Source organism: Sinocyclocheilus grahami, unplaced genomic scaffold, assembly GCF_001515645.1.
Source record: "Sinocyclocheilus grahami isolate Dianchi unplaced genomic scaffold, SAMN03320097.WGS_v1.1 scaffold176.1, whole genome shotgun sequence".
Taxonomy (NCBI): Eukaryota; Metazoa; Chordata; class Actinopteri; order Cypriniformes; family Cyprinidae; genus Sinocyclocheilus; species Sinocyclocheilus grahami.
This window is the reverse complement of record NW_015505355.1, coordinates 1,060,489-1,084,710: the sequence shown is the minus strand read 5'-3', so window position 1 is coordinate 1,084,710 and position 24,222 is coordinate 1,060,489. Positions and strand designations below refer to the sequence as shown.

Here is a 24,222-nt window from a genome sequence, read left to right as displayed (position 1 = left end):
CTCTGCGCTGCCATTTACAGCGATCTGTCGCTAAAAAGTTAATTTTGTCAGCTATTTTCAATTTTAGTCTTAGTCCCGTGTTAAATGTCCTTGCTAGTTTTGATCATATTTAGTCAACCTTATCCTATTCAGTTTTAGTGGACATACCCCCGGTTTCACAGACAAGGCTTAAGCTAGTCCCAGACTAAAAAGCATGTTTGAGTGGTCTCAACTGAAAATATCTTGCTCTGACATATCTTAAAATATGTCAGTGTCATTGTTCTGTGTCAAGATACACACCTGTAATGTTTTCTTCTGAGGCATTTTTGTAAAAGTTGCTTAAATATCTTAATTTAACTAAGGCCTAGTCCTGGCTTAAGCTAAACCCCGTTTGTGAAACCGGGCCTAAAAGTCTAATTTTAGTCAAAGAAAATCTAAAGTATTTTAGTCTAGTTTTAGTCAATGAATACTTGACATTTTAGCAATAAGATTATTATTAATTAACCGTACAGCAGTATTAATTTTGGCAGCCATTTTTAATTTAGTCTTAGTCTTACCCAGATGTACATTTTAGTTATATTTAGTCAACCTTGTCCTGTTTTTGTTTAGTCAAGTTTAAGTCCACGAAATGTACGAGCATTTTAGTCAATGAAATCTTAGTCACATTTTAGTCGAGATCTCATTACAGAACACAGACCGGCTGAGTGACACTTTGATTTAGATCGCTAAACTCCAGCTTGTTTGTTGGTGTTTTCAGATCATCGTCGGCGCTGCTTCTGCAATGAGGAGCGAGCGTGTGCGCATGGTTGCCAGATTGCTTAAAATAAGCAAAACACTGGGCAGAAAATGTATCCTTGTAACAGCGAAGCTCTGATTCGGGGATTTAAACTCTTGATATCTGGCAACCGCACTCATGAAAGCTCACGTAGTAGAGAAGTGTACAGCAGTCCACAATAACATTGTCTTTTTTTTTTGACGAAAATAATGAGGTTTTTGGTAAAGTTTTTATTTTTTGTAATACATTTTAGTCTCGTCGTATTTCGTCAACGAAGTTGCATGTTGATATAGTCATCGTTTATTGACCTTATTGTCGTCTCATCTTCAAAGCTTTTTCTTCATCAGTTTTCGTTAACAAAATTAACAGTAGCATCTATTGTTAGAATTTTCTGATAAAATGGACATAATTTGAAAGATGAGACTCTGTTTATATATAAAACTTATATAAGTTTCAATTGAAGTTCAGTGCTTAAGACAATGCTGCATTTGTTCCGTACACGTGTACAGAACCAAAAGACCCGAATGTGTGCTTGTCAGGTCGTAGCTTAGCTTTCCTACAGTAGTTTTTCATGATCCAGCACAGTTTAACTATGTGTATTCATGCAGTTTGTACTGATACTGTAATATGTCATTATGGGGCATTTCACAACCTTTATTAAATAGAATTGGTGTAAAAAATAAATAACTGACCTGGAATATTCTTGGAATTTCATCGGCCTCAGCTCGATAAACGTCACCTTGCGTGACAGGACGCACATGGAAAAGTTTGCTGTTTTGAAAATTTTTTTTTTTTTAAAGCAGCAGAAAGGGAAACCATTACATTTTATATACAAGAATGAATAAAACGACCAGTTATCATGGATAGTTGATTCATGGCTAGTTATTTATCACAATACTTACTCGATATCTAGTACCATAGAGGGGTTAGACTGCTCCTTGTCTTGCTCATCATTGTAAAAGAGAATTTTTTTACTGCTCACCACAACATACTGAAGGAAACAAAAACAAATGTTAAGGGTGCGTATCATGCATGTCCAAATGCACAATAATAGTTTAATACACAATTCTTCATGCAAGTCTCACCTGCTTTTTCCAGCCGTATCTTTTTATATTAGCCCTATTTGGTATCGCTAGCCAGCCTTCAAGCCTTGATTCTGAAGACAAATAAAATGCATGCATAATTAAGTCCAAGCCAGAATTTGACCAAACAACAGAAAAAGACATGCAGGTCATCTAGGAAAACAAACCAAGGTTGTGACACAATCCATACAAATCAAAAAGCTTTTACTAACATGCGTAAACCAGGTACACTTTAAAACAACTGCCTCATGTCACAGGGTTGTAGTTATAAAATCCCATGCTGCTGACTTCAACATGAAACAGCATTCGCATATCATTTTAACTTCCAGGATGCTGTTAAGTGAAACTAACAAGGACAAGAGGGCAGGCCTTTATTATTAAATTCATTTTCAAGAATTAATTGGGATGGTGAAAATGGGATGCTTCACAACCACTCAAAACATCACAACAGCAGCTATTAGCTATTCGAGTAACATGAACGAATAGACCAATAGGGGATGGTAGCTGAAAGTTGTTCCAGAGGTGAAGCAATTTATTACATTTGAATGAATGATTACCTAGACAAACATCTTTCAATTTGGACTGAAAATGTGCATTTCAAAACTATAATGCCTATCATGTATCAGCAGTATTAGTAATTGGCTCAATGCAACATTTTGTTATACAGAGCATTTTGTATTCGAGATAAAGTGACAAGACACGTCGAATTCTGCCCTTCGACCAAATTCTAATGCAATTTAATTAAAATGTTACTGGTTTGAAAGCATACTTGGTGGGAAATACATTTAGGTGACAAAAGAACTGTTTAAAGAATCATGCATGAACTGCGTGACTACGACTGTGACTGCTAAAGTCATTCATTCTGTAGTGAACATGCTGCTGGTGCAATAGACAAACGAACCGTACATACACGTGCCTAATCCAGTGCTGCAGTCTAGGGTTGCAAAGGGGTGGAACATTTCAGGTAAATTTCCGGAAACTTTCCAAAAATTCCCAGAGGATTCCAAAAAATCCTGGAAAGTTTCCTAAATTACTGGAATGTTTCCGAAATTTACTGGAAATTTACCAACTCTTTGCAACCCTAGTCGTGACATTAAAACCCAGAAGACTAATTCACCATAGGTTCCCTCAAGGGCTTTTTCAAATCATGAGTAAAATAATGTCTGTGGTAAAAAATATCTTGGACATTTTGATCTACAACGTAACCTGCAAACACCCCAAATGTTCTTATGTAGTTCCTTATCACAAACAAACGCTTCAAACGCCACATTTTCAGTCTGTAAATGATGTTGTAGTAGAGTAAACCATCCAAGTATTATCAGTTTATTTTTACCACAGGGCTGGTTTAACTTGTAAATTGAAAAACCCCATTATAAAAACCCATAGGAAAATCATTCCTCCGGGCTTTGACGCCACGACCGCAGCACTCTTGGGTACTGACACCGACTTCCCAATCTGATTAGACATCATATTTACTCATTTGGGAATATTTTCTTTTCAATGTCAACAATTCATCGATTCAATTATTTATTTTTTTACCCACTCTGGATAAAAATGTCTGATAAATTAGGGGTTTTAAAGCTTTACAGAGCCAGGAACCCAATGTATTCATGGACCCCAGATTGAAAACACTGGTGTTAAATGAATAAACTTGAACTTTTATTACTATCATTACATGATCCTCTGATTACTACAGTGCACATTAAGGCAGCAAGTAACGATTATTTTGATATTTGATATAATCTGCTGATTCTTCAATTAATCAGATAAAAATTCAAATATTATCATTAAAATTGAACAATTTTTATTAAAAAAAACAATTAATATTAATCAATTATTCAACATTTTATTCCACATTTGGCCCAGTGTTGTCCTCCAAAGAATATGTAATCTGAAGGCTTTGAAAGCAAATATAATGAATGCATCTAATCACGTTTATCGATCAGTTGTTGCAGCCCTAGTGCATAATTTGAATTTGAAGGCAACGCCAGGTTCTTTATCCTATTAACATGATTGGAATACAAAGTGTTAAACCACACACACACACACACACACACACACTAAAAGAGTGTGACTCGACTTAAAACACCTCTGAAAGGTGCTCAGAGTTGGGGTTAGTATAAAAAGATTTGAATTAGCAAAATATTTTGCGCTAATTTCAGTAGTTTAGTATTGAATCTAAACTTGTTCAGCATTGCTCACTATTAGGGCTGTCAAAAGAAAATTTGAATTTCTAATATTCGTCGGATTTAAAATAAAAATCCACATTCGAATGCAAAAACTTTTAGGTGTGCATCAGGCAGCTTTATCAGTGGAGATGCGAGATGCGATGACGATGTAAGTGTCGTTGCATTATAATGTTTTTGTTAGCCTATCCAGTTGAACCCCACTAGATGCGGCGCTGCTATGTTGTTCATTCAAAATATTGCAGAAAAAGAGAACGATCAATGCGGGGAAGATGTTGTTTACATCAAAACCGAAACCAAGCAAGCCGTTCACGCAGAATGCATATTTATCGCATTTTCTAGAGGGACGTCTATCACCGTTGCACATGTTTAGAAAGCTATCTAAAATTAATGTAAGTTCAACTTTTAAAAAACCGGTCTCAAGACTTTATGGCGGTTTTCCCCATCCCACTGCATCTCAAGTTTTTAAATGAAGAAAGTACTATTTGTGATTGGTTTTCGGTTCTTTGTATTAAACTATTCATACATGCATTATGCTGTTTTGTTTCTAATTGTTTAAGCAACGTTATTAATTATATAAGGTTTATAAACATTATTTTAAACATTATGCACTTTTTTCAAAGATAGTCGTGTTATTTTATTATGCTTTGAATAAATGTGCATTAGTAATATTTTGCTCGATGTGCCCTCTTGTGGCCTCAGGAGAGAAGCCAAAAGCTTTTTTCCCCCCTAACTGAAATTATGCATTTTTAATTCGAATATTGATAATATTTAAGTAAAAATTTAGAATTTAGTTTTTCAGCCCTTTTGACAGCCCTACTCACTATCGTTATAAACACTCTGAGTAGCTTATTTCGGAGGCCTCACCAAAACACAAGTAAAATGTGTTTATTAAAAAACAAAAAGAGAGAAGCAACAAAATGCCACCCAAGAGCACAATCCAGGCATAACAGGACCCCAATCTTAAAGTTACTCACAGAGGAAAAAGAACAGAAGACAGAAAGATAAGGAGAGCAAGAAGAACCGACTACATATGAGGGAGAATGAGAAATGAGAGAGGACTTTAAACACAGACAATGGCAGCCATAAACATCCTATCATCACAGGATTAAAAGTGATGAGCACAATTTATGTGCTGATAAAGAAAATATGGTAACACTTTATTTACTATCAGCTAGTTGCTTATTAGCATGCATATTACTAGCAAATAATAAAAAAGAATGTAGATTTTTTTATAAAATGGCTAACTAATATAAACAGAATATAGGCATAATTTTTGTTTTAAATATATTTTTACATAACAAAAAATGCATTCCAAAGAATCCCTTCTAATCAAGTCTATACCTTTTTTAGTAAAAGTAAACATTTCTCTTTCACACTATTTTACTTTCATAGTTTTTTATATAACTTTGGCACATTATTTGAAATCTGGAATCAAATTCCGCTTGAGTAGTTCAGGACGAGAACTTCCCAATAAACTTCCTTAGTTAACTACATTATTTAATGAACTAACAATGAACATTTTTTACTTCATTCTTCAACAGCATTAATTAATCATAATGTTCATTTCAACATGAACTAATACATTTTAAAAATCAAAACCTGTCTCTGTTAATATTATTTAATGAACGAACTAACAATGAACAGGTATATTTTTGTTTACTAACATGAACAAAGATCCATAAATACTGTAACAAATGTACTGCTCATTGGCAGTTAATGCTGGTTAATGCATTAACGAAGGTTAACTAAGGAAGGTTATTAGAAAGTGTTACCTGAATAGGTGGCATTATAATAACAAAGGCAAGCATTTTGACAATGCTGCATGCTGATTTGATAAATCAGCTAAAACACATGTATGAATGAGATGCATAAAGATATATACACAGCATGTGCACACTATGAATTTTAGGTAAACTGTCCAAACATTAAAGCTTCTTATTTTCTGTATTTCATTCTCCCCATTCAGACTAAAGTGACAATCAACTGGTTAATTAAACCTCTCCGTTCCTTAATTTACCTGAGATTCATATAACAGAAATGCTCATATTTAGTGGGCGTGTCCTTACCAGCGATGTTACAGTCCGTCTCGTCTGGCTGCAGGCTGCTGACGCTGGAGTTGTCCACGCGGAGCTGCAAGTCGTTGAGTTTCTCTCTGAGCTGCTCAATGTCACTCTCCTTACTGTCCAGTTGCATCTGCAACTCGTTGCGATACGTGCACTCCTCTGCCAATTGCTGCAAACACAGACAACAACATTAACTAGGCCAAAATTGCTAAGCCTTGTTCTGAAAATCCTTTACCTAATAAGGTGTTCCCAGTCAAAAATGACCAGCCCAGCTTGTGTCTCTCATATTATCACCAAATCTTGGATTCAGTCTTTGTGTAAATTTCTATATTTATTTTTGGAACTGATTCATTGATCTGAACTCATGCACCTCAATTTATGAGTAAAAAAAAAAAAGCATTATTTCTTGGAAAATTGTTTGGCAAAGTTCACTCAAAAACTAAAGTGCATAAGCTCAGATCAATGAGGCCTAAAAGAAATGCAAAACCTGTGCTAACTGTAACAAAACAAGTTGATGAAAAGATTGAATCTAAGATTTGGTATTAATATAGCATATAGTCATTTTTGTAGGTCAGTCGTAAGTTAGTAAGTCAGTAAATTTTAGTCCAAAGTGATAACATTAACTAGCATTTTTAGGACAAAGAAAATCCTCAAATGACTGGAACAAAACATGAAGGTTAATCACGCTATTGCAATGCTTGGCTCATGAATACTGACGTTATTGTGACTTACTGCTTACATTGTAACTCAATCAGTTTTCACAAGGCAAGCCTTCACCGCAGCAGGACTGGGATCGTCTTGTTGAAACTGACTTTGATAATCATCAGATTCCACTGATTGGCATTAATGATAAAAACAGTTACTGTGAAAAGGCTAATAAACATTGACTTGCCGCTTGCATCTCGTTCAGCTCCTTCTGGTTCTTGATGGCCATGTGGTTGAACTTCTCCTTCTCCTGGTTGAGCTCCAGCTGCAGCTTGCGGTTCTCCTTCTCTTTCTTGCGCAGGTCAGTGGTGCTGCCTCTCTTCTTCTGGTCCAACTTCATGTCCTTCCGGTTCATGATCTCCGCCAGCTTATTCACCGCCTGCAGTCACATGTTGAGGCGTTAAGATGGAGAAGGACTACAATGTCTTATTAGAAGTCTTATTCAGACTTCGTGGAACATATTTGTATGACACGGTTTGGTCTTAATAGGCAACACAACAAATGCACAAGAGACAAAACTTATAATTGATTTTGCTGCTAATGTGTTAACAATTGGATATTCTTATAGGCATATAAAGAGTAGGTAAAACTGTGCAGATTTGAAAAATACTTTTTTTAATTAATGTTTCCGATATAAACTACTTGCAAGTATGATCAGCAGTCTGTGATACTCACTGAGAAATACTGCTCAGCCTCCAGCTGGTCCTGAAGCTCCACACAACAAATGCACAAGAGACAAAACTTATAATTGATTTTGCTGCTAATGTGTTAACAATTGGATATTCTTATAGGCATATAAAGAGTAGGTAAAACTGTGCAGATTTGAAAAATACTTTTTTTAATTAATGTTTCCGATATAAACTACTTCTTTTTTTTTTTTTACTGTGCTTGTCACATGGTTATATTAGTAAACTAAAACCATAAATATATTTCCTTTACTTGAAATAAATAAATGTTAATGTACATACATACTGTACATGCACTAAACAAAATGACTAAAACTTTAACTAAAATTAAAATGAAAGCAGAACATATAAAAACAATAGCAAAATTAGTACAAGATAGATGTGATGCTGCCGAAGATACCAAAACAAGCCTTACCGTTTAGTCAACCTTTGTATTTGACTATTAAAAAGTGTCACTATTTCTCATTTATTCACAGTTTTAAATTAGCTTTTTAATTTTAGCTATATAAACATGCATTGTTTTCATAATGTTGTGTGTTTAATGCTGTAATCTAGTTATACCTGGGTCTTCAGAGTTCTTTCTATATTAAGGGCCTTCTCGTTATTGGCCTTTACTGTGCTTGCCAGCTCCTCCTTCTCTGCAGTAAACTCTACAGGAAGACATTAGAAATGTCATGATCATACGTAACGATAAAATGCAGGTTAACCAACTGGAAATAATATTACCTTCTTCTCGAGCTAGGAGTCTCTCGTTCAGTTCTGCCTTCTCCTTACTGAGGATCTCCGCATCTTTGGTAAGGGTTTTATTGGATTCCTCAAGCTACGTGAAAATGCATTATAATCTAATTAAAAACCTCTGGTATAACCACAGAGTTAACAATAATGAGCTAAAACAACAGATGGCTTGCACAGGACAAAGAGATCTGATACGGAAAATGCGATGGAACACAAATGGACTATATACATTGTTAGGGCCCTACGATTTCTGCGAATTTCCCGTAAAATGCAGAATGTCACGGAATTTGTCAAAGTTTGAATGAATAAATCAAAAGTAGGTCAGTACACTTTAATCAAATGGCAATATATGGACTTGGTGTCTGTGAAATTCTTCAATTAAAATAGCAAAAATGCTATTTAAATATGAATCCTGCATGTCTCTGTGTGAATGAGTGGCGCAGACACGCGGTTTTCACCTATGCGTGTGTGATGATATATATATATATATATACATATGCATCAAATGGCAATATATGGACTTGGTGTCTGTGAAATTCTTCAATTAAAATAGCAAAAATGCTATTTAAATATGAATCCTGCATGTCTCTGTGTGAATGAGTGGCGCAGACACGCGGTTTCATCTATGCCTGTGTGATGATATATATATATATATATATATATACATATGCAAACAAATGTTACCCTGTCAAAATAAAAGTGCGGTTTAACTTGGAAAAAATTGTGACAGAAATATATTACTTGGGGCTGGGAAAATAAATCGATGAATAGTGAATCAAGCAATGATTCCGCATCGATTCTGAGATTTTCCGAATGCATTGCGATTCTTTCTCGAGCCGATTCTGAGCTTAGTCTTGAACGGCAGATGGCACTGCATGCTTTAGAAACAGCCGTACTCTGCTTGTTTCCAAATCCTTACACACAATTGAACCTGAAATAATCATTCATAAAATTCGAAAAGGTTGAAGCGAATTACAAGGGTGTTCACAATGGGCTGTGTTTACATTAATCTCGCGTCATAAAAGCATTCTGAGCCGAGGTGAAATTACAGACTCAGCCGAATGCACAAGCGCTCTTCAGCGCTCTTCTTCGTGAGCATTTGAGTGTTCGGATAAAAACTAGAGTAGAGCGCCATCTGCTGTTAAAATCTAAGCTCAGAATCGATTCCAGAGAGAATCGCGATGCATTCGGAAGATCTCAGAATCCATCCACGAATCGATTCTGCATCGATTTATCATCACAGCCCTAATATCACTACTGTACAGCAGAAGGTACGTCTTACTCGGGGCTGTCCTTTGGTCGGTGCAACTGGTGTGGACTGAGGAGGGATTGTGCGGCACTTTGTTGGTTTGTTTTTTTTTTTAATACAAAATAAATAAATAAAAAAGTAATCGGATTTCATAGGGCCCTGCATTGTATGATTCAGAGAAGCATGCCTGTCCTGAATCACAGACCTGTGTGATGGTCGAGTCCTTCTCTGAGATCTCCTGTTTGTACCGTGAGGTGGCTTTCTTGTGCTCCTGAGAGAGTTCAAAATACTGCTCTTCTTGCAGCGCGCGCGCCAACTGCTCCGACTCGGCCTTTGTCATGGTCAGGTCCAACTGAGCAGACAGCGACTCCCTATAAAAACAGGAGCAGCAGTTCACAAGACGACATTCAAAATAAATGCTGAATAGTACTTTAAAGATACAAGATACTCTATGGTTCCTTATTAATTGTTTTAAAGCAGCCCTGTTTCAAATTCTACTTATTGATGAAAAGGACTTTTACTTCTCTGAGTACATGTCCTGGACTTTTTTGAAAGTCTCTTGAGTTTGTCGATTCTTCTCCTCTATCTCCTCCTTCAGCTCCTTCACCTGAGTTTTATAGAGTGTCTGAAAGCAAGAAAAAACGGCTTGAGAATATATGACGTGACAGCACTAGTGACGTCACAATGAGGAAATGTTCATATCGCTTTCCAATTAGCAATTCTGGTGTACAGCTTTTCAAAATGAAAACAAAAAGAAAATTAAAGCTAAATTCGCTGTTGGTGACAGTGATTGCATGTTTTTTTTGCCAAGAAAACCAATATGTTCACCTGAAATTGCTTTGAGAGAAACACATTACATTAAGACATGTGCATCTGGTAACTGTGGTACAAGAGGAATAATTGACTCTGGATGACTCAATTACAGTAAATGAACCTCTGTGTGTTTGGAATTAGCTGCTTTTAATTAAGAAAACGAGGTTGATAGTGATTCCATCATTAAATACAAGCTTGCCAAGTCTGGTTACTTGCAAATTTGTTGTTCTCAAGAAAGATTGTGAAGTGGCCAGCTGGGCATCAATCAACAGATTTCTATGCTAATTTTGTGGCATTGCATTAAAAATGCTGGATGGAAACATCAAGAATCTACTAAATGTGCATTTAAAAAGAAAACAAAAATGCTCACTTTAGGCGGATAGAGTTTTGCACATTAACTATTATAGAAACACATTTAATTAATGCATTTTTTTCTGGTGTACAGCTTTTCAAAATGAAAACAAAAAGAAAATTAAAGCTAAATTCGCTGTTGGTGACAGTGATTGCATGTTTTTTTTGCCAAGAAAACCAATATGTTCACCTGAAATTGCTTTGAGAGAAACACATTACATTAAGACATGTGCATCTGGTAACTGTGGTACAAGAGGAATAATTGACTCTGGATGACTCGATTACAGTAAATGAATCTCTGTGTGTTTGGAATTAGCTGCTTTTAATTAAGAAAACGAGGTTGATTAAATACAAGCTTACCAAGTCTGGTTACTTGCAAATTTGTTGTTCTCAAGAAAGATTCACAGCCCTAATATCACTACTGTACAGCAGAAGGTACGTCTTACTCGGGGCTGTCCTTTGGTCGGTGCAACTGGTGTGGACTGAGGAGGGATTGTGCGGCACTTTGTTGGTTTGTTATTTTTTTTAATAAAAAATAAATAAATAAAAAAGTAATCGGATTTCATAGGGCCCTGCATTGTATGATTCAGAGAAGCATGCCTGTCCTAAATCACAGACCTGTGTGATGGTCGAGTCCTTCTCTGAGATCTCCTGTTTGTACCGTGAGGTGGCTTTCTTGTGCTCCTGAGAGAGTTCAAAATACTGCTCTTCTTGCAGCGCGCGCGCCAACTGCTCCGACTCGGCCTTTGTCATGGTCAGGTCCAACTGAGCAGACAGCGACTCCCTATAAAAACAGGAGCAGCAGTTCACAAGACGACATTCAAAATAAATGCTGAATAGTACTTTAAAGATACAAGATACTCTATGGTTCCTTATTAATTGTTTTAAAGCAGCCCTGTTTCAAATTCTACTTATTGATGAAAAGGACTTTTACTTCTCTGAGTACATGTCCTGGACTTTTTTGAAAGTCTCTTGAGTTTGTCGATTCTTCTCCTCTATCTCCTCCTTCAGCTCCTTCACCTGAGTTTTATAGAGTGTCTGAAAGCAAGAAAAAACGGCTTGAGAATATATGACGTGACAGCACTAGTGACGTCACAATGAGGAAATGTTCATATCGCTTTCCAATTAGCAATTCTGGTGTACAGCTTTTCAAAATGAAAACAAAAAGAAAATTAAAGCTAAATTCGCTGTTGGTGACAGTGATTGCATGTTTTTTTTGCCAAGAAAACCAATATGTTCACCTGAAATTGCTTTGAGAGAAACACATTACATTAAGACATGTGCATCTGGTAACTGTGGTACAAGAGGAATAATTGACTCTGGATGACTCGATTACAGTAAATGAATCTCTGTGTGTTTGGAATTAGCTGCTTTTAATTAAGAAAACGAGGTTGATTAAATACAAGCTTACCAAGTCTGGTTACTTGCAAATTTGTTGTTCTCAAGAAAGATTAGTGGCCAGCTGGGCATCAATCAACAGATTTCTATGCTAATTTTGTGGCATTGCATTAAAAATGCTGGATGGAAACATCAAGAATCTACTAAATGTGCATTTAAAAAGAAAACAAAAATGCTCACTTTAGGCGGATAGAGTTTTGCACATTAACTATTATAGAAACACATTTAATTAATGCATTTTTTTATTGCACATCAATAAAGTGACGTGACATGTGGCCAAGTATGGTGACCCATACTCTGAATTAGTGCTCTGCATTTACCCATCCAAAGTGCACACACACAGCAGTGAACACACACACACCGTGAACACACACCCGGAGCAGTGGGCAGCCATTTATGCTGCGGCGCCCGGGGAGCAGTTGGGGGTTCGGTGCCTTGCTCAAGGGCACCTCAGTCGTGGTATTGAAGGTGGGAGAGAGTGCTGTACATTCACTCCCCCCACCTACAATCCCTGCCGGTACGAGACTCGAACCCACAACCTTTGGGTTATGAGTCCGACTCTCTAACCATTAGGCCACGACTTCCCAAAAAAAGCCACGCCTTAAACAAGTGGCATGACTAAAAAATTTAATCAGATTAAAACAAAAAAAAATTTAGCTTCATGCAGCATCTCATATATCAATCAAGTCATCACATCATATAAAAAAAAGTTAAAGTTCCCAGACTCGGTTGTTCAAAGTGCGCAATGTGTTTTGACCACATTGAAAAACATGAGTCCGACTCTCTAACCATTAGGCCACGACTTCCCAAAAAAAAGCCACGCCTTAAACAAGTGGCATGACTAAAAATTTAATCAGATTAAAACAAAAAAAAATTTAGCTTCATGCAGCATCTCATATATCAATCAAGTCATCACATCATATAAAAAAAAGTAAAAGTTCCCAGACTCGGTTGTTCAAAGTGCGCAATGTGTTTTGACCACATTGAAAAACGCAAGTATGATCAGCAGTCTGTGATACTCACTGAGAAATACTGCTCAGCCTCCAGCTGGTCCTGAAGCTCCCTCATCTGACCCTCATTTCCTCGGTACTGCCTGAGAAGATACATTTCCATCAGTAACAGTCAGATTCACAAACAATTTCAGTCAAACTTCACAACTCAAGTACAATGTACAAATGAACATTAAAATGACCTGCAGGGCTACGTTCTAGGCCCATTATAACAGTTTAGCCAGTTGTTTCAAGCAAAACTCATTTAAGCGATGAATCGAGTAATCATATTTTGATGAAAGATTACAAAGACAAACTTATTTTTAATTTTCAACTAATGTGAACTGATGCACTGCTCACAATACAGTCAGGAACCTGTACAATATAAATAGTGTAGTGATTTCATGTTGACTTTAAAGTAGAGAACACAAAGCTAGGCATAGTGTCAAAATGCCTCATTGAGCGACCGAGTTCAACAGGAGGAGAGGTGAAGGACTAACCGGCTGTGGTCAGACGGAGGCTAATCCTTAATCCAAACATGTAAATATTGGCAGCTAACGGTTTTGGCCTGGTTTAAACCTATAAGCTGCAATAATAGCTATTTCTACAATAGAAAAGCATCTCAGATATTTAGTGATGTACAGGGTTCCTACACATTTTCCCATTTCAAAATGCCATACTTTTCCAGACTCAAATTTCCAAACCTCTCAGTAGTTTTACAGACCATATTTAACATAAATGGTTCATAGAGCATTATTTTCAGCTTTATATTTGGTATACAGTACAGTCATCTGTAAATGTTTATTTTCTCAGGGTTTTTTTCATTGATTTTCTCAAAGTGACAACATACAGAGTCCCTAAAATAAAAAAATAATAAATAAATAAAAAATACAGGCTTTTACATGCACACAAGAAACTTTTTTGTGCCCTTGAGAAACTATTCACATATGCATGGGAATGCTTTGCATGCTTATGCATTACAATTTCTAGTTTTATATAACCTATTTCCTTCTTACTATGAATAAGACGATAGCATGGATGCACATGAAGTAACAGAGATCTACCTGCTCAACATTTTGCTTTTCTGACGGTAGTACCTCTAATATCAAGGCCTAATATCCAATTTAACACATCCTCCACGGCAGCACAGAAACCATGACACGAAATGGGCTGATGGCATAAAATTAGCCAAGTTCAAGAGTCTATAAAAAAGACTGGTACTGTAAAAAAGTCTTTAAGATCTGGCTTTCGTTAGGGAAGTATGCCATATTTCAAGGCCTTAGGTCTATTTAATGCATAAGTCTGTGGAGGCCAAGAAAGCACACCGCGAAATGGGCTGATGAGACAATAGGTGGCTCAGTGTGCATTGTCCTATACGCTAAATTCAATGGTTTCTTGTGCACACATAAAAGTCTGTACATTTTTTATTTTTGCAAAGGTCCTTGAGGTTATGTAATATGGTGCTAAGAATATAGTGTGAAGAAACCCAAAATGCTTATCTGAGGGTTGTCCCAGTGCATTGTAAATAACAATGTTTTATACTTTAAATAATTGTGTAAGTAGTAAAACAACACAATTTTACATCAGGTACACACACACACACACACACACACACAAGTCCAGTGAGAGAGAACAAAGCCAATAGTTGTGGAACTCCAAGGCTGTCAAGGCTGTTTTATTCACTTAAACATCAGATGAAGTGATTATTTTCTCTTTAATACAGATGATGCCAATGTATTTTTTGATGAGTCCGCTGTTAGCTATAATAACGTTACCTGCTTGACGGAAAGGGTTGCCAGGTTTTTACAACAAAACCCGCCCTCTCAGTAGTTTTACAGACCATATTTAACATAAATGGTTCATAGAGCATTATTTTCAGCTTTATATTTGGTATACAGTACAGTCATCTGTAAATGTTTATTTTCTCAGGGTTTTTTTCATTGATTTTCTCAAAGTGACAACATACAGAGTCCCTAAAATAAAAAAATAATAAATAAATAAAAAATACAGGCTTTTACATGCACACAAGAAACTTTTTTGTGCCCTTGAGAAACTATTCACATATGCATGGGAATGCTTTGCATGCTTATGCATTACAATTTCTAGTTTTATATAACCTATTTCCTTCTTACTATGAATAAGACGATAGCATGGATGCACATGAAGTAACAGAGATCTACCTGCTCAACATTTTGCTTTTCTGACGGTAGTACCTCTAATATCAAGGCCTAATGTCCAATTTAACACATCCTCCACGGCAGCACAGAAACCATGACACGAAATGGGCTGATGGCATAAAATTAGCCAAGTTCAAGAGTCTATAAAAAAGACTGGTACTGTAAAAAAGTCTTTAAGATCTGGCTTTCGTTAGGGAAGTATGCCATATTTCAAGGCCTTAGGTCTATTTAATGCATAAGTCTGTGGAGGCCAAGAAAGCACACCGCGAAATGGGCTGATGGGACAATAGGTGGCTCAGTGTGCATTGTCCTATACGCTAAATTCAATGGTTTCTTGTGCACACATAAAAGTCTGTACATTTTTTATTTTTGCAAAGGTCCTTGAGGTTATGTAATATGGTGCTAAGAATATAGTGTGAAGAAACCCAAAATGCTTATCTGAGGGTTGTCCCAGTGCATTGTAAATAACAATGTTTTATACTTTAAATAATTGTGTAAGTAGTAAAACAACACAATTTTACATCAGGTACACACACACACACACACACACACACAAGTCCAGTGAGAGAGAACAAAGCCAATAGTTGTGGAACTCCAAGGCTGTCAAGGCTGTTTTATTCACTTAAACATCAGATGAAGTGATTATTTTCTCTTTAATACAGATGATGCCAATGTATTTTTTGATGAGTCCGCTGTTAGCTATAATAACGTTACCTGCTTGACGGAAAGGGTTGCCAGGTTTTTACAACAAAACCCGCCCAATTGCTACTCAAAACTAGCCCAAACTAACCGCGTTTCGAGGGTGTCCCCCGGTAAAAATCGCGTTCCAGAGGCTAAAACACACATTATTGGGGTCGCTTCAACCCGCGGTCATGAAAAACAACCCACGGCAACAGTGTTAAAGTAGCAAAATTCCGCGGGAAAACCGAGGACTTGGCAACACTGTGACGGATAGTAATGTCTACAATGGACACGACTGCTGTCACGGCGCGACCACAACAGCTTGAAGTTGTCTAATTTGGCACGGTCTCCCTGTTACACTAATAGTAGTAAGGCTTTCCTCTGTGTATACGTAAAGTACCATTTTAGCTGTATTATTTGTGTCCCCTTCAAAAATTGCTCTAGTGAAATTTTATGTTTATTGTCCCCCCCCCCTACTGTTAGACGAAATTTACGCCCCTGCTTATAACCTGCATTTTGTATAATGAAAAAGTGCACCTTGAATTTATTCAGTCATATTTGGCGATCTTTAAAGAATCACTAAACAGCTGCCATGAAACCTCACTTCTTGTACGATCAATTTATTTTCATTAAATTCTTAATTTTCTATTATAAAAAGAACTAAAGTCTGGAACCACAAATATTTTTCCATACTCTGCTTTCTTTTTTCCATACTTTTCCAAACCCCGTAGCAACCCTGGATGTAATAGCTTTTGTGACGCTATTTGGCTCAGAGCCAAGGTCTATATCGGTCGGTGTTACTACTGGGGTCCAACAGAACCAACAGAAATGCTTGTACAAAAAATATTAGGCTTGAAAATTTGACGCGATTACTTATGGAAAAAAAATTATGTGTTAAAATTACTAATGCATTTAATGCACCCTGTCACACACAGACCTGTACATCATCTTACATTGATGCTGTTGCTGAAGATGATGATGCAGGATGACAGACTGTATAATGACGCCTACGAGAATAGTTTTATGTCTCTAAAATTCAAGATATGAGGGCAAAAATTGCCCCGTGCAGGTTTTTGTCTTATAATCTATTACATTTTAGTTGAACAATAGCACGTGAGCGAGAGTGCTGTTTTTTCCCCAATATCTGCACACAATTGCAGTGTATATTGCCTGTTGACTTAATAGTTCAATAAACAAGTTAATATTGTGTTAAACTTTTTGATTCAGTGACTCATTCATAAAGAGAGTCACTGGGTCATTTCTGAATGAATGAACGAATAGGTTGAGTGAGTGAATGAATGAATTACTCACTTATTAAGACAGTAACTTGCCGCCACCTACTGGTGATTTTAGTTTCATATTTAAAGCATTATTTCTTTAAAAAAAATTATTTCATATTTCAATATTTAATTTTAAAAAACCACCCATTTATTATAATTATTTATGCAATTCTAAATCAAAATAATGACTTTATCTTTTTTGGAGTAATTAAAAAAAGTGGTGCGATTGATTTACAATTAATTTAATTAATTAACCACATTAACCATTTATTATCAATTAGAAAATTTGACAGCCTTAAAAAATTAAGGCGTGATCATTTGCAACCTGTTTAGAAACTAGACAATTTGTATTGGTCAGTCTTTTATTTAAACAATAATAAATCAAATAATGGGGGATACATTTGTACCCTATTCACGGTGTATATTCATGACCCTTTTGAGCGCAGGAGAGAGAAAGCGACGTACTTGGTGAGCTGTGCCAGCTGGAACTCAACGGAGCGTTTGTTCTCGAGGGCCGCGTTGATCTCCTGTTTGAGCTGCTTCTCTGATCCTTTCAGGCGCTCGGCCTCCATCGTCCAGCTCTTCAGCTCGTTCTGGGCCAGCACACGCTTCCCGGACTCCTGCTCCAACTGCACCTGCAGCTCCTTCACCTGGTAGAGCGGAGGAAAGAGGAAAGATACAGAATTTGTACTGCTAAAGCACTGTCAGCAGTTTCTAATACATTTACATTTAGTCATTCAGCAGAAGCTTTTATCAAATGAGGACAAGCAATCAAAATCAACAAAAGATTTATTAAGTAACATTACCAAGCAAAGCTTTTTGGCCTTAATTAGTATGTGTGGGGTCAAACTGCGGGTTCACGCTCACCTCTTCCTCCAGCCTCTCCTTCTGCTTCATCAGCTGCTCCATCTTCTGCACAGACTGCTTGAGGTCAAACTCCAGCATGGAGCATTGCTTCTCCACCTCCACCACCCTGCTCTCCGCTCGCATGCGCAGCGTGGTCTCCTCCGCCACCTTCTGCTCCACCGCTGGACAGAGGAAAGATTTGAGTAGTTTTTAGAGATTAAGAATGAACAGGTGATCGATATACCTGCATTTCTAAATCATCTGAATCAAGAACTTCGGTTTGCCTAAATGAAGTGCGTTGGAGCCATTTCTGTTGCTCTTTGATTTCTGGCACACATTATATTTAATCATTTTATAATTGTCACAATTTTGTCAATTACTCATAGTTTTCAGTCATGCGAGACTTGGAGATCAAAACATCCTTAGAAGTGCAGTACAGACCCTGTCAAGTTTCCGTTTCTTTCAAGCCAGCTTTCAAGTTTTGTTTTCAAGCCAAAGAAGAAAATCAAAGATATGTGAACAAACTGAACTGTACCTGCAGAATTTCAATCACTAAATACATCGAGTCATTCTAAAATGCTCAACGTGAAAAACACTTAACATGTATTAAGACAGTGTTATTAAAAGATCAAATTCAATATACATCTTATGCATACTATATACAGGCACAGAATATGAATGAGCTTTTCTATGGGAAAACGTGCAATCATGTTGAGTTCATATTCTGGACAAATCTGTTCGCCTATATATAGAATGCAACATCAATAAGGTGTGTACTGAATTTGGTAACACTGACTCACTACATTAGTTGTAGTGTTCAATTGAAGAAAGCCATGTTTTGCCCTCCAGGTCAACATTCCTAAAAGGGTGTGACGTCACATGAAAACTATAAATTGTAATTTTGCTATTGTTCTTTAATTATTTTGATATTAAATAGAATTGAATGTGAATGTACTGTTTCTTTCAATACAGAGGTGTGACTCATTTGGACATGCCCTTCTTTGTAGCCTGACTTCCTGTTATTAGGTGGCAGCCTTGTGTGTTTGGGGTGTAGCAAATGACCCTCTTTAACCACATTATGCACTTTAAGGTTACACTTTATTTTACATTTAAAGGCACAATATATAAGTTTTTTTTATTAAAATATCCAAAAACCACTAGAACGGTGTTATATATTTTGCTGACTTGTGTACTTACATTATATCCCAAATGTTTAGAAGAATGTTTAAATCCAGAGAAATAAGCAATTTTAACTAGAGACACGGACCGTGTCTATAGTGTCATTGCATCGCCTGTCAATGACGTCATAACCCCTCGATTTCCGAAGTCTAATTCATGCGCAACGCTGACCTCATACGTCATCTGCCCAGAACTGCTTCCGTGTAAAACAGTGAGCGCAAGCTAGATTAAAGTGATTAATACGTTTTGAATATGGATATTTTTCTTACAAAAACACATCGATTCGCTACAGGAGGCCTTTGTTCACCCCCCGGAGCCGTGTGAGACACTTTTTTTTATGCATGGGCGTTTTTTATTTCACTTCTTTTGGACTGAAGCAATGCAACACCCGCTGACTGCAATGTTAGAGCTTGAAAGATCAAAGACAATTTTTAATATAACTCGACTGGATTCGTCTGAAAGAAGAAAGTCATATACACCTAGGATGCCTCGGGGGGGAGTAAAACACAGCCTAATTTTCATTTTTGGGTGAACTAACCCTTTAAGTAAAGATCATGTTCCATGAAGATATTTTGTAAATTTTCTACCGTAAATATATCAAAATCTATATATTTTTTTTGATACTTTTTTTTATTGTTTCCAAACATTAAGAAAAAAAAATGAATTGCATATATACTGCACCAGTAACCAATTTTTGTAAAATACATTAAGAAAATGACAGTTCCAAAACTGAATTTTTGATCAGTAATATGCATTGCTAAGAACTTAATTTGGACAACTTTAAAGGCAATTTTCTCAATATTTAGATTTTTAGCACCCTCAGATTCCAGATTTTCAAATAGTTGTATCTTGGCCAAATATTGTCCTATCCTAACAAACCATACATCAATGGAAAGCTTATTTATTCAGATGATGTATAAATCTCAATTTCAAAAAATGTACCCTTATGACTGGTTTTGTGCTCCAGGGTCACATATGAAGAAGAAACAAACTCATGGCCTGAGGGAGAGGATGGCCAGTTTTCATTTTTGGGTGAGCTATTGCTTTAAATATCAGCACCAAAAAATTCCTACAGTCTAATTACAACACAGAGTACTTTCTCTAAACTTATTTGATAGTATCATGTCTATTAAGATGCTATTAAAAGCAAGTCTGCTGCTCCATATGCATAAGTGTGAAATCCTGGAGGTGGTGTCTGGACACGCAGTGAAACGAGACGCTGTGCGGTGTCTGGACTTGCAGGAAGGCGGTCGTGGCACGTCTCGCACGCACACATACCGTGCATAGCAGCTGACTTGGTCTCCTCGATTGACTCGTATTTGTCTGTGAGTTGAGCCTTCGTGATGCGATGCTCTGTGGATTCCTGGTCCAGCCGCTGCTGTAGAGTCTTCAGCTTGTAGTTCAGGTCGATTTCCAGACTGTTCTTCTCCTAAAAGCACAGAGCACATAGAAACACTGGTTATACAAAACAATTATTTTACACAGCCAATACAATCATTTCAAAAACACAGCCAAAGACGACATCAAGACAGGAGATGGATTGGAACTTTGGCAGTGATTCTATATCAATTTACTACACTAATTTAAACACTAGCACAAAATCTTGATTCATTCTAGTCACACTATATATATATGCATTATGTATAAACCTTTGAAACAGTGAGACATGCTAAATCCTCAAGGCAGTGCCTAGATTTCCATTCAATGTGCATTGCTGTACGGTTACTGAAATGCTAGAAGGCACCAACTGATGTGTCTTTTTTTAAATTACATCAACTTTCATACACTGTAAGAAAAAAAAAGTAGTGGTACCTTTACAAGGTTTCAATTACCTTTTACCTTATCTACCCTTAAAAATTGGTAATTTATGGTAATGTAAACTGATGCAAAACAGACACAAAGCAAAAATTCTTAATGGTCCACAATAGACTGCAATTATTACCAAAAACACAGCCAAAGACGACATCAAGACAGGAGATGGATTGGAACTTTGGCAGTGATTCTATATCAATTTACTACACTAATTTAAACACTAGCACAAAATCTTGATTCATTCTAGTCACACTATATATATATGCATTATGTATAAACCTTTGAAACAGTGAGACATGCTAAATCCTCAAGGCAGTGCCTAGATTTCCATTCAATGTGCATTGCTGTACGGTTACTGAAATGCTAGAAGGCACCAACTGATGTGTCTTTTTTTAAATTACATCAACTTTCATACACTGTAAGAAAAAAAAAAGTAGTGGTACCTTTACAAGGTTTCAATTACCTTTTACCTTATCTACCCTTAAAAATTGGTAATTTATGGTAATGTAAACTGATGCAAAACAGACACAAAGCAAAAATTCTTAATGGTCCACAATAGTAAAATACACAAAAAATATATGCACATTTTTAATAAAAATAATACCTTCTCTATAACGTTACATCTGTCCTGCACTTGTTTTCTCTCCAGATCCACTTTAGACAGACTGTGCTTCAAGTTCTTGTTGTCCTCCTGTAGACCCGTGGTACGAGCTTCAAAGAGACAAACAACAGACTTGCATCACATTGGATGATCACAATTATCTGCAAATGGAATGTTTGGAAATGTAAAATGTAGTATTTCCTACTGGCACACTTAAGCAATATATGAAAATTGTAAAAAATGAAAAGAAGAAAAAAAAAAAAGGTTTTACATTGCAGCCTTAGGCTGTTCACACAGAAAACGTTTTTTGAAAGCGCTATGTTTCCATAGTTTTTCTATGTAAACGTGCTAGACGAATGTGTATGAGCGCAACGCTCATGTCTTTTGCAGCATCTCAGACGAGTGCATTGTTTTTAAGACGCTGTGTCAAGTTAAAAGAATTTCAACTTTTACACGCAATGCGAGTTCCAAAACAGTGGACCAATCAGAAGCCTCCGGAGGAGGGGCAAGCATTGCAAGATTTTGTTTACAGTAGCAAGTTGGTACGGCAACATTGCAGAGGTTCTGCATTGTGCTTTTTCTAAAACCATTCCTGAGCGCTGTGTCTCGCATTTTTAGACGCAAAGACGAGTTCTGTGTGAACGCCACTTCATTCCCTCCATTGCCCAAAACAACAAAACAAAAAAACTGATTTGCAGATTTGTAGTTTTAAGATAAAACTGAGGCCATGTCCACACATACACGGGTATTTTTATAAATGGGGTTTTTCCTTCTTCCATTTAAAAAAAAAATCTCCGTCCACATGAAAACACAATCGCATGCTATGAAGCACTGTCAAGAGCATGCCAAGCCAACAGGTGGCGATATAATCTCAACCGTAAAGCCATGTTGACCAATCAGAAGCCTGAAAAAGTTTCCAGTAGGCGGAGATAACAGCGCATGCGCCGACGTCACAAGCAGTGTTGCCAAGACCGTGGTTTTCCTGCGGAATTGGGCTACTTTAACACTGTTGCCGCGGGTTGTTTTTCATGGCCGCGGGTTGAAGCGACCCCAATAACGTGATATTTAGCCACTGGAATGCTAATTTTACTGGAGGATCCTCGCCGAAAAACGTGTATTTTACCTCCTGGAATGCGATTTTTACCCCTCGAAATGCCATTGGGCTAGTTTTGAGTAGCAATTGGGCGGGTTTTGTTGCGAAAACCTGGCAACCCTGGTCACAAGCCAAAATCTCCGGTTACGCTGTCTACACGATAACACTGCGACTGGAGTTTTTGAAAATCTTCACCCTGGCAGGAGTTTTCAAAAATGTTTCAGTGACCTGGTGCTGCGTTTGCGTGTGGACGAACGGCCTAACCGCACAGAAAAAGCTGCGGTTTTGAAAATACCCACAATCGTGTGGACAGGGCCTGAAACATCACATTGAAAAGTATTCAGATAACCTCCGTCCACATGAAACCCCAATCGCAGGCTATGAAGCACTGTCAAGAGCATGCAAAGCCAACAGGTGGCGATATAATCTCAACCGTAAAGCCATGTTGACCAATCAGAAGCCTGAAAAAGTTTCCAGTAGGCGGAGATAACAGCGCATGCGCCGACGTCACAAGCAGTGTTGCCAAGACCGTGGTTTTCCTGCGGAATTGGGCTACATTAACACTGTTGCCGCGGGTTGAAGCGACCTCAATAACGTGATATTTAGCCACTGGAATGCTAATTTTACTGGAGGATCCTCGCCGAAAAACGTGTATTTTACCTCCTGGAATGCGATTTTTACCCCTCGAAATGCCATTGGGCTAGTTTTGAGTAGCAATTGGGCGGGTTTTGTTGCGAAAACCTGGCAACCCTGGTCACAAGCCAAAATCTCCGGTTACGCTGTCTACACGATAACACTGCGACTGGAGTTTTTGAAAATCTTCACCCTGGCAGGAGTTTTCAAAAATGTTTCAGTGACCTGGTGCTGCGTTTGCGTGTGGACGAACGGCCTAACCGCACAGAAAAAGCTGCGGTTTTGAAAATACCCACAATCGTGTGGACAGGGCCTGAAACATCACATTGAAAAGTATTCAGATCCTTTGCTATGTTATCTGAAATTAACTCGGGTGTATCCCAGTACTCTGGATCATCTTTGAGATGTTTCTACACATTGTGGTAAATTATCTATAAGGTCTAAGCTAAAAACGCATAGAGTAAAATAATAGCCAAATCAAGCTTGCATAGCTCAGAAACAGGACTGTGTCAATCTGAGGTTTCAGATCTGAGGAAGGCTACAAAAAAAAATTATAAAAAAATAATCTACTGCAATGAGTTCTGAGAGCATGGGGCCAAATGCAACTCTTCCTAGAGCTGGCTGTCCAGCCAAACTGAACAATCAAGGGAGAAGGGCCTTGGTAAACAGGCGAGCAAGAACCTGATGTTCTCTCTGGTTGAGCTCCAGAGGACAGGACATCTCTGCAACTCGTTATGGCAGATTTCTCAAATCAGAGAAAGCCCGCTCTTACCTTGCAGCTCTCTGATCTCCTCTGAGCCCTGGCTGCAGGACCGTCTCTCTGTGTCTAGCGTGGTCTGCAGCTGGAGCAGCTCTTTTTCCAGCTGTTGTTTGATACTCTCTGCGGCGCGGCTCTTCTCCTGCAGC

General features: G+C 37.5%; 1 protein-coding gene across 1 annotated transcript in view; it reads right to left on the bottom strand.

Annotated features, from left to right (window-relative positions):
- rock1 (Rho-associated, coiled-coil containing protein kinase 1) overlaps window positions 1-24,222 on the bottom strand; it is a 73,811-nt gene that overhangs the window by 2,134 nt on the left and 47,455 nt on the right. Inside the window, exons 18-30 of the mRNA XM_016283610.1 lie at window positions 20,456-20,606; window positions 18,020-18,180; window positions 17,618-17,802; window positions 13,049-13,118; window positions 11,562-11,665; window positions 11,246-11,411; window positions 8,206-8,299; window positions 8,041-8,129; window positions 6,981-7,172; window positions 6,092-6,257; window positions 1,840-1,910; window positions 1,657-1,745; window positions 1,447-1,525 (exon numbers count right to left, since the gene is read on the bottom strand). Coding sequence (XP_016139096.1) covers window positions 1,447-1,525; window positions 1,657-1,745; window positions 1,840-1,910; window positions 6,092-6,257; window positions 6,981-7,172; window positions 8,041-8,129; window positions 8,206-8,299; window positions 11,246-11,411; window positions 11,562-11,665; window positions 13,049-13,118; window positions 17,618-17,802; window positions 18,020-18,180; window positions 20,456-20,606 — 1,617 coding nt within the window. The remainder of the gene's footprint in view (window positions 1-1,446; window positions 1,526-1,656; window positions 1,746-1,839; window positions 1,911-6,091; window positions 6,258-6,980; window positions 7,173-8,040; window positions 8,130-8,205; window positions 8,300-11,245; window positions 11,412-11,561; window positions 11,666-13,048; window positions 13,119-17,617; window positions 17,803-18,019; window positions 18,181-20,455; window positions 20,607-24,222) is intronic.